This window comes from Molothrus ater, chromosome 1, assembly GCF_012460135.2.
Source record: "Molothrus ater isolate BHLD 08-10-18 breed brown headed cowbird chromosome 1, BPBGC_Mater_1.1, whole genome shotgun sequence".
NCBI classification, from domain to species: Eukaryota; Metazoa; Chordata; class Aves; order Passeriformes; family Icteridae; genus Molothrus; species Molothrus ater.
Genome location: NC_050478.2, coordinates 138,805,662 through 138,823,774, shown reverse-complemented (window position 1 = coordinate 138,823,774; position 18,113 = coordinate 138,805,662). Strand labels below are relative to the sequence as shown.

The 18,113-nt window shown below is 35.0% G+C and overlaps 1 protein-coding gene across 1 annotated transcript in view; it reads right to left on the bottom strand.

The window, feature by feature from the left end:
• Window positions 1-18,113, bottom strand: part of CSMD3 (CUB and Sushi multiple domains 3) — a 595,264-nt gene that overhangs the window by 26,292 nt on the left and 550,859 nt on the right. The window contains exons 58-63 of the mRNA XM_036400790.2: window positions 14,618-14,800; window positions 12,868-13,044; window positions 9,442-9,621; window positions 5,564-5,737; window positions 455-628; window positions 121-194 (exon numbers count right to left, since the gene is read on the bottom strand). Coding sequence (XP_036256683.1) covers window positions 121-194; window positions 455-628; window positions 5,564-5,737; window positions 9,442-9,621; window positions 12,868-13,044; window positions 14,618-14,800 — 962 coding nt within the window. The remainder of the gene's footprint in view (window positions 1-120; window positions 195-454; window positions 629-5,563; window positions 5,738-9,441; window positions 9,622-12,867; window positions 13,045-14,617; window positions 14,801-18,113) is intronic.

The following is an 18,113-nucleotide window of genomic DNA, read 5'->3' as shown; positions in this document are numbered from 1 at the left end:
GAAGCAAACAACTCTAACAGAAGCAGTCTCTGAACCTCTAATCAGATGTTTCTAGACTTTCAGGTAGTACAAAATATTGAAATATTTATGCTAGTAAATTTAAAAAAAAGTATACTTTACCTGATAGCCAAATGTGTTATTTTGTGACCCATGCCTTGGGACTCCTGGATTTTCACATGCTGTGCGAGTAGGTTCTAAAAATGTTGCAATATATTAAAGACAAAACAAATTACAGTATTTTAATGAAATACATGATTCTATGACAAAATTAAGCTTGCTCAGCAACATGCAATTATAAAGCCAATCACAAGGACAAAAATAAAGTGATTTGATTCTTAGAGAGTATAGAATAACACCAAGATAATGCAGAATAACAGAAAAATCCTAGATTGACTTAGCAAGAAGAGGAATAATAAGCATGAAAAGAAATTTCAATTCATGAACATAATTATACCAATGCATCGAGGAGAAGAACCACTCCATGTTCCATCTGCTTGGCAAATCCTGGTGTTAGAGCCAACCAAAATAAAAGGAGGGTTGCAGCTGAAAGAGACTTCTGACTGATAGATGAAGCTTTTGCCTTCTCTTTTCCCTTGAGCAGGTACTCCAGGGTCACCACAAAATTTTGCTGTGAAAAAAGTCATGACAGAAATGGAATGTGGCATTTATTTAAAAAAATAACACTTAGCTGAACTAAGTGAAGAAATTACTCAAAATTTTGTATTTATTTTATTAAACACAGGTCAAGTATGAAAACATTTAACAGGAATTCAGAGAGACTAGATATATAATATTTAGTCTGCTAGATTCTATTAGTTCTGATAGTTGTTCAAAATTACTATATATTGTGCTTGATCAGTACCTCACACTTAACATATCAATCTGACAACTTATTTCATTAAAGTCCAAATAGTCACAATTCCTCCATGCCCCAAACCACATGTGTCTGAAAATCTTTAGAGAGCAATCAAAGAGTGTATCAAACTTCCATGTCGATCTTCCCTCCTCTCCTGCTTTCTTGGCACCTACCCAGTGCTCAACATTTTTGTATGATTATAGAATTTAGCAGATAGATTTTAGGAGTCATAAAGTCCTGCTTCCTCATCCTTCACTGAAAGGCAAGATTTGGTATGTATGGAAGCACAATACTTGAAAGTTAGAACAGTTAACAATAATGAAACACCAAAAATATCCCGTAGTAAAGAAACTTCTGTAGCAATTTAAATGTCAGATACTAATAAACTGCAATTAGACAGGGCAAATTTCAATCATAAAAATCTGCTCTTAAATGGATATTTTTACCTTATTCTTATCACCTAAGGATTCCTTATGTCTATAGCATGTCATAATTGAGTAAATGCACTGTTAGCAAATTTTCTGTCCTTCTTCTGCTCTGGGAGCTAAATGGACTGAAAACTTAAGATGCAGATTAAGGTACTTCTGGAATTGGAGGGCAAAATAATCTACCCCCTGCATCATGATCACCTCTGTAAAATAAAAAGAATGATGATTTTCATAGGTGAACCCCTCTGAAGGAATCAGAGAACCCAATATGCCAACCAGACCTTACTCACAGAGAAGCCTGCTGCCTCTCTGGAGCTGGGACATTACTAGTAAACTCTCTAGTCTGCTTATTATCTGCTGCTCTTTATGGCCACAGCAATGAGGTAGCAAAGAGTAGTGCCAGGGTAACCAAAAGAGATTTCAGGCTTTAGCACAATTGTTTGAAGGATCAGGAGGACATCTAGTGTTTTCTTCAATCCTTTCAGTATCAGGGAAGAATACTGAAAGGAACAGGCAGACCCAACGGATCAACAGATGGCTCTGAGGATGGTGTCATCAGAGGAACTTTAGGGGTTTTGATCATATTATGGTCTATACAACATCAGATCAATTGCTATTCAATGGCAGTCAGAACTCTCTTTTCAGAGAGAGAAAAATGGTTTTTGTGCAGGAGTTAGAAGAGCTGACCAGTACAATTTCAAACTACACTGGAAGAGGGAAAAGGACAAAATCCGGTTCATCTGTGAAAAGCAATGGGAAGGCATGCCAGAGTTTTAGCATTAGTGAGATCCTTCAGTCTTCTCCATGAGGACCTAGAAGCCTTGACTCAGCCCATGAAATATGACATCCTTGGCACAAGCAAAAGCTGGTGGGATCAGGCCTGTGTCTGTGTGCCAGTATGGAGGGTTGCACACTCCTCAGGAGCACTAGGCAGGGTAAGTGAGGTGGGGGATGAGGCAGGGGAGAGGGGTGTCAAAGCTTGCTGTTTGTTATGTGTCCTGGGTTAGGAATGGTACTTCCAAATTCAGGGCCCCCCACTGTGATTCCCCAAAAGCACCCTGCTGCTCTCTTTCACTCCTCTTGGTCTGTGTCGGGCTGGGGTGGAGAATTACAGGGACAAAAGGCAGAGATCATGGGTTCAGATAAGAACAATTTACTGGCAACAGCTATGAGATAAAAAAACAAACAGTAACAGCAACAATATTAATTACAAAAGTATACAAAAGAGAGGCTGATTTACTTGCAAAATATTTACTGCAGAACCCAATCTGATCTGATCACAGTGTATTTTTCCAACTGAAAAGACCACCTTTCTCCTCAGAAGTCCCTTCCCCCACACCTGGCAATGATGTGAGGTGTTGTAGAATAACACCTGGGACTTAGCCCTGCCCCCTCCCAGCTACTGCAAAAATTTAACCCTGTCCTGGACAAAACCAGGATACTATGGCATGCTAAGAGCCTTTGGTAAGGATTAAGGGACGCACAAAAAAGCCGATGTTGTTATGGGTGTCTACTATAGGACACATACTCAGGATGTTGACACTGGAAAACTACTCTTCAACTAACTAAGGGAGACCTCTAAATCAACTTCTGCTGTCCTTTTGAGGGACTTCAACCTGCCAGATGCTAACTGTGAATACCACACAGCTGGTACAAACAGGTCCAGAAGAATCCTAAAACACCTGGACTCAAAAGGTAGTGTGTTTGCTGCTGACACTAAATTGGGAGAACCTGTTGACTCGCTTGAAGGCATCTGTGTCCTATGAAAAAATCCAGACAGACCAGAGGACTGGGCAATCACCAACGATATGAAGTTTAAAAAGAACAATGCACCTGGGCTGGGACAACCCAGAATAAGAAAACACTGCTGGAGAGCAGCACTGCAGCAAGAGACCTGCAGGTTCTGCTTGGTGACTAGTTGAATATGAGCCAGCAGTGCCCTGGCAGCCAGGAGGACCAACCATGTCCCAGGGGTATCAGGGGCAGCATTGACAGCTGGGCAAGGGAGGGAATTGTCCCACTCTGCACTGGGGCAGCCTTGCCTTGAATGTTGTGTGAAGTTTTGGGTGACACAATATAAGGATGTAAAGCTATTAGAGGGCAGCAATGAGATGAATGCAAATGAGGGCAGCAAAGGCAGTGAAGGGCCTTGAGAGGAAGCCACATGAGGAATGTCTGAGGTCACTTGATTTGCTCAGCCTAGAGGAGGAGATTTTGGCGAGACCTCATGGAGATCTTCAGCTTCTTCATGAGACAAAGCAAAATGACAGGCACTGATCTCTTCTGTGTGGTAACCAGTGACAAGATGCATGGGAATGATATGAAGGTCAGGGAGGTTTAGGTTGTATACCAGGAAAAGGTTTTTCCCCCAGAGCGTGGTTGGACACTGGAACAGGGTCAGGGAAGTGGTCACAGCACCCAGCCTGATAGGTCTTGAGAAATCTTTGGACAGTGCTCTGAGGTACATGGGTACAACTCTTTGGGTTGCTCTGTGCTGGGCCAGCAGCTGGACTTCATGGGTCTCTTCCAATTCATTATATTCTGTGATAATTCTATGATTTGAAGTTATATCTGCAGTTAGGAATTTTTTGGCATACGTCTACATTTTTCCCATCCATTGCCAAACTTATAAAACCAGTAATACTGAAATTACTGCATGAGTAATTAAGCAAACAAATTTACCAAGTCATAGATGACAAACACTCAACCAAGTACATGGTCATATTCCATTCTGAATAATTATTCTATGTCATAACTGTACCTTGCACATCTTCAGCTACAGGCTCTATGGAACTAAGCTAGGAAATAAATTTCTGATGTCAGGAACTGCTTATTGAGAATGACTTTCACCAGCTCCCCTTCATTTCTGCCAGATGGCAACTAGCTTAAGCTCTTCGACAAGCACTGGCTGCCAATTGTTTTCTCTTGCAGGCCAATGGATAACCATTGCACATCAACAACATTCAGTTAATGTAATCTGCATGAAATAGCCTTTAATTCCCAGGCAGCTGCATTCTGTGCTAAATATACCTATAAAAAGTTTAAAGGTAGAGCCCAATTTTCAGAGTATACTGCAGTATTAAGTATTCCAAGTTTAAAAATCATAAATAACTTGTGGTATTTAAAAATGAATGAAGGAGACCATTTTTCAATCAAGAAAAAATCATGAAAATAATTTTTCATAGTCTCTGATATGCACAGTATAGTGGACTCTAGAAGAGCTCTACATAGATAATTTAAGTAACAAATAGTGGTCTTGCTCTTTTTCTTCCAGAAAAAAATGCCTTTCATCGTGCTCCACCTCTGGCACACAGAGTTTCAGCAGCAGTCAGAAACTGATGATATGAGAATTTAATTGGAAAAAAAGGAAAAGAAAAGATGGTCTATATATGCTTTCATGGTAATGGGATATAGCCAAAATAGAGAAAATTTTTGACAGGGAGAGATGAAAAATGAAAAAAAAATAGTAAAAGAAAATAGAAGTGCATTTTGCAACATTTAGCAAGCTACCTGGCAAGCACAGCTACTTGGCAAGTTCAAATTAAATTTCAGAGACTGTAAAGCCATGAATAAGATTAGATCCTCTTCCAGTTAGACTCCTTTTTGAAGACTATTGCAGAGTGGTATAATTATTCTGCAAATAACTACAAAACCTCCTTCTTCAGTGCAATCAATTGAATATCTCTCAGAAAAATCACAATCACTTTTAATGAATAGGATTGGATACTGCAATGAAATTTTTAGCAATATAAGAATCCATCAATGTTATTTATAATTTTCAGATTAATAAAATTACCTGCATAAAATATGAAAAATAGATAATTGTCACAGAATTACCCAGGGCCTAGCCAACATTACAGCCAGAAAAATTTCTCTGTGACATCACAGGAAGTTTAGGATGAGTATGAGGAAATAAAAGGGATTATAATGAAAGTTACTTTATCACAAATGTAGCTGGATCTGAAAACAAGATAGAACCTTTTAAATTTGAATTGCCTCGGATTGTGTTGTACACCTTGCCTGTAATATTTTTTTTTTTTGCGTCTGTGTCTAAAGACTCGTATATGCTCACATAGGGTTTACAGATATTCCCATTACCTTCTCAATCTATTAGTAACATTAAAATTTTGGAAAATTTTAGAAATTTTTAGAAGGATTGTAATTATCCCAGGTTTGAAATTAATTGAGCCATTGGGGGAGGGAGGGAAAAAAAAGTGAAAACTTCAAAGAGGAAAAAACCATAATACAGCAAAATACAGACAATGATGTGAATACATACGTAAGCACTGAGGTACTTCACCACTCCATGTTCCATTCCCAACACAAGTCAAAACAGCAGGAAAAGAGAGTTCATATCCTGGAGAGCAGACATAACTAATGCTAAATCCCCAGTCCAAGTTTGTTCCTTCCAACCTTCCATTAGAGATCTGCGGAGGAGTTGGGCAGGTAACAGCTGCAATAATATTCAAAATAATTAGGGCCAGCTGCTGTAAATATCCCCGGTGTACACAATTACTAGAAGAACCATATGGGCTAATTTCACCTTTTTTTAGAGGACAATACAGTCAGGGCATGCTATCTTTCTCACTGTATTCTTGCCGCATTTCCTGAAGTTAGTACGTCTGGTTTCCTTCATTTAGGAGGCAGTGGATGATTGATGAAGTGTCTTAAATAAACCAGGGTATTGCATCAAACCAAATAGGAAGACTACCTAAAAATCAGTATGGAAACTGACGTGTACAACATTTAAGATATGTCTGGTAATCTACTACAATTTTTTTTCTCTGTTAAGACAACATAGAGTACAACCATATTTTATTAGTGTGGCAATAATAAAATATTTTCTTCCTGTTGACCAGCTTAGACATTTGCTAGATTTAACGTGTAAGGATGAAATTCCAGGATAACTGTTCCAAAATATTACTTGAAATCCTGTTTCTAAGTAGCACAGTTTGGTTACTATTTGCTTTGTGAGTAGTTCATCATCAAAAAGCATCTAGTTGCTAGTAACAGGGAGAAAATGTAAGGATTTGCAATTCCTTGAAACTGTTAGTATTGCTACCTCTAAGAAGGCCAACAAGAAGTATTTCAGTATATTTTGTAATTGCCAGGCCTCCTAGGAAAAAATGGAAACATCTTGTACTTGGTTGTAGGACAGAGGACTGAAAAACAGTACAGGAGGGCAGTAGAAATAAAGAGATATAACTGTTGTGATGAAGATAAAAGTGTTATTCACTGGATAGTGGTATAGTAACAGACAATTGCTAATTGAAAGCTTAAGGGAAAAAATATTAAGGAAATTAAATTAAAGAAAACCTGAACCAGAAAGGGAAAGGATGAAATTTAGACCAAGTTGATAGAATTAGGTAGACAAAAGGGCAAACTGTGCTAGCAAAAGAGAAAGAAAGCAAAAAAAATCTAATACAATTTAATCTGGTAAAGCCATTTGGGATAAATGAGAAGATGTGGTGATTAAAAATCGAGCAGAGAACACACAGGTCACAACAATGGAGGAAGTTAAATGCTGCACCCATAATCTTTAAACTAATGTTTAGAGTAGCTGTCATCTTGCTTAAAGGCTTAAAATAATTCAGAGTTACTAGGTGAAATATTTGCATTCAAATATGTATTTGAATGCAACCTGCAGAGGGTTCACTAGGTACCATTTATACATTTTTGTTATTCTCTTCAGTGAGAGAATCTCAGTTATGTAGACCATAAAAATACTTTACAGCAGCATTCATGGCTGTTTGAGAATACTAGTATCAAATAACCCTTTACTAGCCAGTAAATCAAATCTAGATTTTGGGACCTTAGTTTTGTCCCAGAAAAGGACATGATAGCTTTTGCCACACTTCTATGATGTTTTTAAAAAAGGAATTCAAAATAAGTGCTCTAAGCAGCAGAATTCTGTCTTCATTCTCCAAAAGCTTCACAAATAGTCCTTTTATAGGGTTTTATATTTTAAATTCTGAGCTGACTAATAAGGGAGAAAATATTGGTGAATACTTGGGAAAGGAGAGAAGAAGTAGAAGAAAATAGATGTAACATCAGAATTTTAGGGTGAGAAAAGGAAAACAAAACAATACCTAGCAGCGAGCCAGAATGTTTCTCTATTTTGGTCAGAGACTTAGACATAAATATGTACCACAACATTCTCAGTTTAAGAACTACAAGTGTATTACAAATGCAAGTCTGCAAAAAAGACAATGTTAGAATATTTGAATATTTAGATGCAGATGAACATGCATCCTTTTCCAACTTGGCATAGCAGAGCAGTATTTATATCTTCCCTTTCAATGGCACAGTGACAATTATGCATGTATTTTCTGCCCAGTTCATTTTTCAATTATTTTAACTAAATAGTACCAAAGGACCCTGGCACTTCATTCTGACAGTTAAAACTAATTGTTACACATTTAACACTACTGCATATTATATATTATTTTAATTACACTATTAACTTGCCTAGTGTACTTACACAAACTAATGTAAAGTAGAATGAAATTCTGCGAACACTAGAGATTCTTCATAGGATTATTAATTAGCATTTGTACGAGCCTTAAATATGTATGATCCAAAACCAGAAAGACTCAAAAACTCAAAGTTAAAATCGATAGTAAAATTCTTTCTTTGTATCATTCTGCTTGAGTCAAATCAGAGTTATATCTCCTGGTCCCAGTTAGGTGTCTTGTAGACCATAAGAATTTGAGGCTGAGAGACTTTGTAAAAAATATTTGCTCTGTCTTATGATCTTCTAGCTGTTGACTGACAGCCACTCTTGGAGACAGACAGACTCTTGGTCAATAAGACCACTATGTCCAATCTTCAGTTCTTAAAATAATTTTTTAATTGAAACTGAGGCTATCCATGAGCACAATGCCAATAGGAAAGAAAGAGTGAAATGTCAAGAGCATTTCAGTGTTTGACATCTTTAAGAATGTGTCAGGAAAATAACTTAAAAATTGATATTGTCAAAAGTGAATTAGAGTTAAACTGGACTTGGTAAGATACTGGGAAAACTGTGTTCAGCAAGAAAAGTAATTGAAAATATGGTGGAGCTTTGAAATTAATTTAATCTATTTTGACAAATGAATTCATGGCAGGAAAATGAGCACTGCTTAGCAGGTGTGTTACTTTGCTTCCTTAAAATGAAACAGAGGAAGATGTATAATAAAAAGTAAGTACAAAGGTAGCTAACTAAGTTTTGAAATAATAGAGATCAGATGTAGTTAGTGTGAACCCAGAAAGAATACACCAAATGGTAATACTGCTTTTCTACAAATGTAGCATCAGTGTAAGAGAAAAATTACTCTAGAGAGAACTTGCTTTAGCATTGAGCAGGAGTTTCTCAGAGAGAATATTTTTGATGACACAGATAAATTTGTCTTTCAGTTATGTTCAGATTTTTTGCTGCTAAAATTTTAACAGGGTTAAATTTTAACATTAAAAACCCCAAACCCAACTACAACAAAAAACCCCAACAAACAAACAAACAAACAAACAAACAAACAAAAACCCCATAAAAACCAGGTATGCAATTTGAAGAAGATGAAGGAATATCTTGAGATTAACCCTCTCAACTTCCACAGTAGAGAAAATAACATGAAACAGAAAAATGTTTATTGGGAAACTTTTAAGAATGATGTAGTTTTTTACAGTGAGGTGATGCTTAAAGGTACCCATCTAATAAAGGAAGGATCAGGGGAAAAATTTTAGCATTATAGATAGAGCAATTCAGATTAATTTGCCTTTGACAACGTTCAGTTTGTATATATTTAGATCTTTTTCAGAGGTGTCTTTACATGTTTACATGTTTACATATATATGCCTCTGTTTTAAAGAGCAGAGGCATATATATGGTCACTTTGTTATGACAGGCCAACTGCAATTAACAAATCTAAACCATCCAGCAAAGTACTAAAGTATTCTGCAGACCTGTAAAAAAATGTTCAATATATTGTGCTTGTAGAAATATAAAAGGGATAAGAAGTAAAAGATGAAGTCATTGTTTCTGCAGCTAAATAAATAATTCAACATATTCATACTAAAAGTAAGTTTTGATTTCTGTGGAAATGCACAATAAATTACCAATTTGCAAAGAGCAGTGTAGGTAAATGTCATAGAAGAAATAGCTGACAAGCAAAATAAATGTACCTTTGCATGTTGGGATTGCTCCACTCCACGTGCCATTGCTAGTACAAGTGCGAATTAAGGAGCTATTTGCTTCCATTGTATAACCAGGTTGGCACATATATGTAACATTTTGTCCAACCACATAATCATCACCATATCTCATGCCATTGGCTGGGACTCCTGGATCTCCACAACTGATAACTGCAAGTAAATAGTTGAGGAACATATTTTAAAATCTAAATGAGATTTCTCTATATGTGAGGAAAATAAAACATGACAAAACTAGGCATTGACTGAGGAAAAAAAAGGAGAAAAAAGTAACATAAATCTTATCTCCACCAAGAGAAGATAAATGTATGCCATCCTAATTAGCTGTCAAACCTATGTGGAGCTATATAACAGTTATATTTGGAAAACATAAATACTTTAGTTTAACAGTAGTAGTAAAGAACTGTACAATTTGTATTGACAAAATTTCAAGATTACCAAATGAAAAAAAAAAGAAGAAATAATACATATGCCACTATCACCCTTGGATATGCTAAAATTTTCCTATCAATTCAATTTGACTATTAATAAAGTAGATGCCCATTACTTACTTTACTTTTCTATGATATCCTGAAAGGAAACAAAATCTGGAAAATTTAAAATATATGCCTGCAAAAACCTCCCACTTTATAAATGCTCACATATTTGCTATGTACATAAACAGGTGAGAATATTCTGGTGACCCCCAAACATGTCTATGGCTTACATAAAAACTAGATCTATAGCACTTTAATGTGTAGGAGTGATTGTAAAACCTTTTATGACTTCTAGTGTCAGGAGATAATTAAATTTCCTAATGAAATAAAATGCTCATAAGGAGTTAATAAAAAGTTTTATATCATTGTAATCTGAGAATAGTGTTAAAACAGGTAAGTTTCCCTCAGATTTGGTCAACTGGATCTATCAATTTCTGGGACAGTCTTTAGAGAGAGAAGGCAGTCTCTAGTGTTCACACGAAATATAGTATTCCATGTGTTTTATGGTTTATTTTATAGTAAACATGAAAATCACCCTACAGCATTGCTATTTCTTCTGGGAAAGTATGAGAAGCAGTTTTCTGAGCAGAGTACATGTCCTGGCCACTTCTAACTCAATGTCAAAGCATGGCTGATGTGAATATCACTCTTTCTGGATCTGGATCTCCAAAATCACAAAAAATCCATGACTACACACTTGTGGTGTAGCTCCCTTGACCTAGTAACTCGGGACCTGAGAATCCAAGATGTATATAATATACCTTCTCTACAGTTCACCATGATCTGAGTGAGCAGATACTAATTACACAGCATATAGCGAATCTTAAAATGTCCCATGCAATCACTGTATGGATGCAGAAGAGACTAGAAAATATACCACAGGGTTATCTGAATTACTGCAAAGGTAGCTAATGTACTGATAAAGAAAACAGGTAGCTAAGATACTGATAAAGAAAACTGGAGATCAATCTATTTTAGCTTACCTAGTAACACAGTAATTTCATTTTTTTAAAAAACTGAAAAGCCATAGATTTTTCTAGGTCATTTTTCAAATAACATAGAACTGGGAAAGATAGAACTGTTTCTCTTATTTACACGTGTACTTTCAAATACTCTGAAACTTTCTTTATTTGAAATATTCCATTTACTATTCTTAATGTGTAAATTTTACTAAAATAATCCACAAAATTTTTACAGATATACTATTGTTCTGATTGAATTAAAATATAAAGATAATGGCTTTATCCTTTTTCCTCTAATCTTTGTTTCATTTCAGTTGGACCACCTTCACTCAAGTCACTGTTTTAGGGAAAAGCATCTTAAATTGTTGCAGTGATGCTGACCAGAAGAGCATTTCCTGCTGAGAGCCAGTGAATCCCAATGGGGTGGAGGTGGGGAGCCCCAGGCCTGTGCTGCCCAGCCAGGGTGGCCTTCAGAGCTGTGCTGTGCCCCACAGCTCTCCTGCCCGGGCACAGCCCCAGCCAGCTCCCAGCAACAGACCCACTGCAGGCACTCAACTCAGTGACTGCACCTTGCTGAATGCACGGCCTTGCTTTTATTGAGCAGTGAAACAAGAAGCTCTCATGAGAATGTTGGTTCTGTTTGGCTGCAGAAATGGAAGTGTTGTTTCTTTCTAAGAAAATCCTACAATAGCTTGCTATGGTCTAGGTCTGCATGGCATTGCACACGGGTCAGCCCTGTTTGATGGCACGCTGCCCAGGGCTCCCAGCCTGTAAAGAAGCATAAAATTATCTAGGCTATTCTCTTCTTACAGTGTCAGCTATAAACCCCCTAAATTGTGATAACACCTTGACTAAACAAAAGTGATATATCCTGAATCTCACTCTCTTTGTTTTACTATTATGCTTCCTCTGTCAACATATTTCAAGTTAAAATCTCATGTTTCTACCTGAGTAATGTGTCCTGAGAAGATTGTTTGGCATGTATTTCAGTAAAATGCTATTCTAAAATACAAGAAAAAAATATAGATGCAATTGACATCACAAGCCACCTTTATCTTTGGTACAATTAATCTGGCTCTCATTTTAATTTTTAAAATAATAAATAAACAAAAACACTGGGCTCTCTCTCAGGCTTTATGACTGCAAAATTTCATTTAAGATGGATTTAACAAGAAGTTTTATGATCTAGCTTTTGGCTTTTATTTGAGTTGCTCTAAGTGTGTTCAAAATTTAAAAAACAGTTTGCTATACCTCTGATGAGGATATGTTTCTTGAAAATGATAGGCAGTCTCATGCATCACATAAATGTAAAATTTTCATAATTGCTACTAAAAGATGAACTAGGACATGTAATAAAGAAGGAACAGATGGGCTTGAAAATAAAGTGTTGCAAAGTGCTCATTATAAATGTTAGAGATGCTGTAATAGCTTCTGTTAGTTGGGTAGCCAAAGGAGTTTTAAGGTTAATGAAGAGGCCAAAGAGAAGATGGTATGTCAAAATGGGACAACAGTTTAAACCTTGGAGTCACTATGAAAGGAATCCTCAAGTGTTCATTACAAGGTTTTTATTTTCTACTCTCTGGAAGAACAGAATATTATACTGCCAATCTTTCAAGAGGAAGTAAAGCAATTAAAATAAAAAATGTCTGGATATGTCATATCACAAAACATAAACAAGATTGAACATATATACTGGTAAAGAATTAAAGAAGGTAGATCATGTAACCATACAACTCTCTTAAAAAAAACAGCAGTCTACACATTTTACTATACTCTGCCTTTAAAAAAACATATTCTTCATATTTGCATGGCATTATATTTTTATTTAGCATACAAAATTATGTAGGAAGTAATGCAAGAAAAAGCTGAAAATTTACTGGCATGAGACTTCTATATTTTACTTTATTTATTACTTTCAGAGGAGAGGAAAAACAAAATTAGTCATTAGAAATGTGTCTTACTTGTGCAGTTTGGCAAGGATCCAGACCATGTTCCATTGGCAGTGCATTGTCTTACAGATGATCCAGAAAGTATGTATCCTTCCATGCAGGAATAAATTACTGAATTGGAGAATGTAGTCCCATCAATACGAAGTACTTTTCCATTAGCTGTTGTTCCTGGATTACCACACTGCACAGCTATAAAGGAAAATGCAGAATATTTTCAAAACGTAGTAAAGGTGATTTCTGAAATGGGAAAAAATGGAGCAGGAACAATCCTTCTTCCAGAAATGTTACTTGGTAGAAATCCATTCTGTTGTCCTTAAAAATGTAAGTTTCACCACCTACTGATAAGGCACATTGTACAGTAAAAAACTGTGTGCATGTATTACTATTTTTTCCCCTTTGGTTTGTAGAGAAACAAAACCTACAAATTTAGCTTTATAATCTGAATTAGTGAAAAGATAGTTTAGCTGCAAAGAAAACCCCTTCCCATTATTAAAAAAATCTGATTGACAATTATATTTGTAGATTTAATTTGAATCATGTGTTTCTAGCATCAACGAAATATAATCTTCCTAATTCAAAGCATTGAATGGAGTCAACATCACAGGCAGGTGGAATCCTGATTTAGCCCAGTTCTTTAATGTTCATCTTGGGAATTTGAATGTGTCCTTCTTATTTGATTACATATATATATATATACATCTAATCTATATGACCGAAACTAGAACAATATACCTGTGCATGCACTACCAGCACCTACATTTATCTGTGAACTATATTTATCATTTCAAGAAAGAAATATATCAAAACTATCTTAAAATGTATCGGAGCTGATTTATTTCTGTAATAGATAAGGTCAAAGGAAAATAGCAGATGATAGAGTTGGGTAAAGCATATCCCTTTCGATAAAGCATAAATATATATATATACGCACACACATATATATACTATATTTTTAATGTAGTGTAAATTTGACAATCATTCAGCAGAAAGAATGCTACAAAACCAGTTTGTGAAACAAATTTTTAAAATTAAATTACTCGTTCACGTTCATACAGATAACACAGTCAGCAGCGATAAAGTAGAAATTCAGAGTACATGTTCTCAAATTATTCTCCTCTTTTCAAGACACTTTATTTTGCAAAAGAATCTGTTGGGAATTATTTTCCTATTCTGAAGCAAGGTAAATTAGGCAATAAATGAGCCTTCAGAAATATCCTCTTATAGCTTTCTTTTATGATAATTCATCTACCTTGAAATTTCCAGAATTATATTTCACAAATAAACTTGTTTCAGCATTTTGTTTTCTATTGAAAAAAAGCAATGTCAACAGTATTAATAATTGAAATTTTAAGCCAACCTTTTATACATTGATGAATAAACCTAAAGAAATCCTGACACTGACATTTTCCAAAAACTGGGGTTTTTGTCTGAAATTCAGGTGTTATGTGGTTGTTATTAAAGATCAGGTTATGCTGAGATTTTTAAGTGAAAAAATATTAATCAAAAATTTGAGTTCTAAAGGCTAATTTGTTTTTTTTCCTCAAAACCTGTAAACATGCAGTTTCATTGGTGCTGGGAACTGGTTTCAAATTTTTTCACCCGATGTCAAGCCACAGCTGTAGGGCAAAAACTTATTTGAAAAAAATTTTCTGTCCAAAATAATTGCACCCTCTTCACAACAGAAAGCTGGCAATGCAAAATTAGTTTTCTGATCAACAGTATTAAAAACACAGTTTAAAAATTGATTGGATCTTTGATTTACCTTTGCACTCAGGTTGTCTTCCTGTCCAGCTTCCATTTGCCAAACATGTTCTTTCTTCTGAGCCATGCAGGATATATCCAATATCACAGCTGAAATGTATCGTGCTTTTAATTTTAAAATTGTTTTCTTCCCGAGACCCATGGCCTGGGATACCTGGATCACCACAAGAACCAGCTGTATCACCTAGATTTTAGAATACAAAGATTAGAATACTTATGAAATATTATTATGATTCTGCATTTATAAAGCATGTCTGTATGTATTTATAAATTAGTTCATAAATATATATATTTTTTTTTAAATCCCCATATATATCAGTGGGTGTGAGTCCCTATAAATGCAAAATTACTTGATCCTCCACTAATTTTTTCTACTTACTTTTTAGTATTGCACAAAAGTAATTATAATTTTCTCAAATTCCCCCAATTCCATGCTAAAATTTTGATAACAGACATCAAATAAAATAGGGGGATAAAAGACAAGCACAAAATCTTGGGAATTTTTCATTTTAAAATAAGGAATTCTGAGGAAAACCAAGGTCCTGATTGCAAAGACAATTTTCTTGTGTATAACTCATGTTCATAAAATATTTCTTAGTTTTATGGTATCACCACAGTTGGAACAGACATGAAGCATTTTTCTGCATTCTAGAAATATTGAAACATCACGTCAAAACTGCCAGATAGCTAAAATCTCCCTCAGATATAAATGTTTTAGAAAATTCTAAGATAGAGGGTTAATGGTAAACATGTTTGTATTCATATACAAATAAATTAATAATGTTAAATGCTATCCGCTGTATATAAATGTTAGAATAATCAACACAGTAATAATGATAACAATAAAAAGTAATAATAATATCCAAGATTATACATCTAAGTCTTTATAAGAACTTTTAAAGTTCTAGGTAACACATGATATGAACATCAGCTCATTTGTTTGAATCTTTTAATATTTACTTAGAATTAGCTACTTTTTTTTTTTTTGGAGAACTTTAAGATAGTTTTCTATGTAAAAAGAGATGAAGGTATATTATATTCCTGAGTTTCAATACTGAAGAGTTGAATTCTAGAATTCTTGGAGCTCCACTGTTCTGGTTTCTTCTTCATAGCCCATCTGTTTTTCTAACAACTTGCAAATAAAATGAAGGTCTTTTAGACAAAAAATATGTCAAACATGTCAATATTCTTGAGAGAAAATCTTCATTACTTTATAGTTAATTACGCTATTTTAAATAAAAGTAAAATATTTCAAGAATCAGGTAGAAAGAATTAATATAATCTTTCATGCAGATTTTCTGTGGTTTTTCTAAGCTTAAATAGAAGTAATAAGAGTAATTTTTACAAAGAAATAGTAAACAGATTTGCAAACTCTAAATATGCAAAAGACCAAAAGTGACAAACCCACTGGAGAGGGGTTCTTTGGGAAGTTAGCATCCAGGAGTCTTACATGCAGAGAAAAACAAGTGCTCTGCTGCCTTACTTGGCACTGTATATGTCTAAAAAATGCTGTGAACGGTTGGGCACAACTCTCTACTGACAAAAGTATGTTCAGAACTGAATAGCGAAGGCAGAAGAGTAGAAGGAGCTTCCTCTGCTTTGAAAACTATGGTGCATGAGCAAATACTTGGTTTAGTCCATTATGTCTAAGAAGTACATGGTATTATGTATTTAATTTATTTCAGAAATAACAAATAGTCTCAAGTAGGTAAAAGGGTTAGCTGTCTGCTTCAAAATCACAGGCTGAGAAGTTAGGCTGTTCTCTGTTTACCCATTTCATTATATGACACAGATCAGTAAAGCAGATTACCAGCCCTATTTAAAAAGAAATTGCAAATAGTCCCAAATTACAGCAAAAAATTTTTATAACATTTAAATTAATTTATGCCCAAGGTACTTAGGTGACTTAACAACCCTCTAGTTTGAAAAAAAGTCTGCTTCATAATTTTTGAAACCATTAAAAAAAATTGATTCACAGATCAAGGGTATTTTTTGGTTTTTTGGGAATCTGTAGCTTACATTTTCTAATAGTATTTAGTTAGACTATGATAAAATTGGAACAGGGCCTACTCATCATTCCACTCTTGTAAAGTCTCCATAATAACAGCTCAGTTTTTGGCAAGTTATTTAACATTATGCCTAAAAGAATTTTATGTTGAAAAAATGAAAATAGGTTATTTGCTATGCCAAACTGAAATCACATATTCTTCTTCTAAGGGAAATCATGTGTTCTTTTCTAATGCCTAATTATTATTACAGATTATTAGACTTTTTATTTTAGGAAGGTTAACCACCAGCTCCTTTGATTGAAGGTTACAGAAATAATTTTTCTAAAAGGCTAATCACATCAGATGTAATGGAATCAAAGAATCACAGAATAAGCTGAGTTGGAAGTGACCCGCAAGGATCACCGAGTCCAGCTCCCAGCCCTGCACAGCACCATCCCCAAGAGTCACACCATGTGCCTCAGAGCATTGTCCAAACCCTTCTTGAGCTCTGTCAGGCTGGAGCTGTGACCACTTTCCTGGGGAGCCTGTTCCAGGGCCCAACCACCCTCTGGGGGAAGAACCTTTTTCTAATATCCAACCTAAGCCTCCCCTAACGCAGCTTTATGCCATTCCCTTGGCTCCTGCCGCTGCTCACCACAGAGAAGAGATCAATCTCTGCCCCTCCTCTTCCCCTCATGAGAAAGTTGTAGACTGTGATGAAGTCTAAGAAAACATATTTTTATTACCTCATGCAGACTCAACTAATTTTTTTTTTACTGTTAAGTTATGAGCCATCCTTCACTCACATGTGTAACAAATTCTCAGTTGACATTAAATCTTGATGAAATGGAGGATATTTAGACTATTTACAACCCTTGCTGCACTTATGAGGAATTCTACATTGCAAAAAAATTCTGACTACATCTGATATGCGTATGATGATTGAAAAGTGTTTATGAATGTCAGTATATATCAATGGGACATGAAAATTCCTTCTAGCTCAATGTCATGTGACAAGAAACTGTCATAAGGATGATGTTACAAAATTTAGTAACCTTATGTTCACTGATCTAGCATTTTCTTTTTAAATTCTTTTTCATATACTAAAAGGACAAATATGTTGCATCTTTTCTCAGTTAAATATTCTATATTATATATTATGAATAATGTAAACAAACACGCAAATTTTAATGTTTTAATATGCATTAAAATGAAGAAACAAATTTAAAGGCTAATAATGAAAGCTGATGATTTAACATATTTTAGATGCAAAATATAGAAATTCTCTATCATGAACTGCAAATTATTTTATGAGAAACTATTTCAGACATAAACTTTGAAAAGAAAATCTCAAAATTTTACTGAGAGTTATAGTTGGGTACAGTAACGTTAAAGAAAGCAAGAGTTTTATTCTCTACAATTCAATTCATTATGATTAACATTCAAATGTTCCTATGTCAAGGAATTTTTTTTTAAAGTATTAAGAAAAATTAATTAGATCTAATTAGA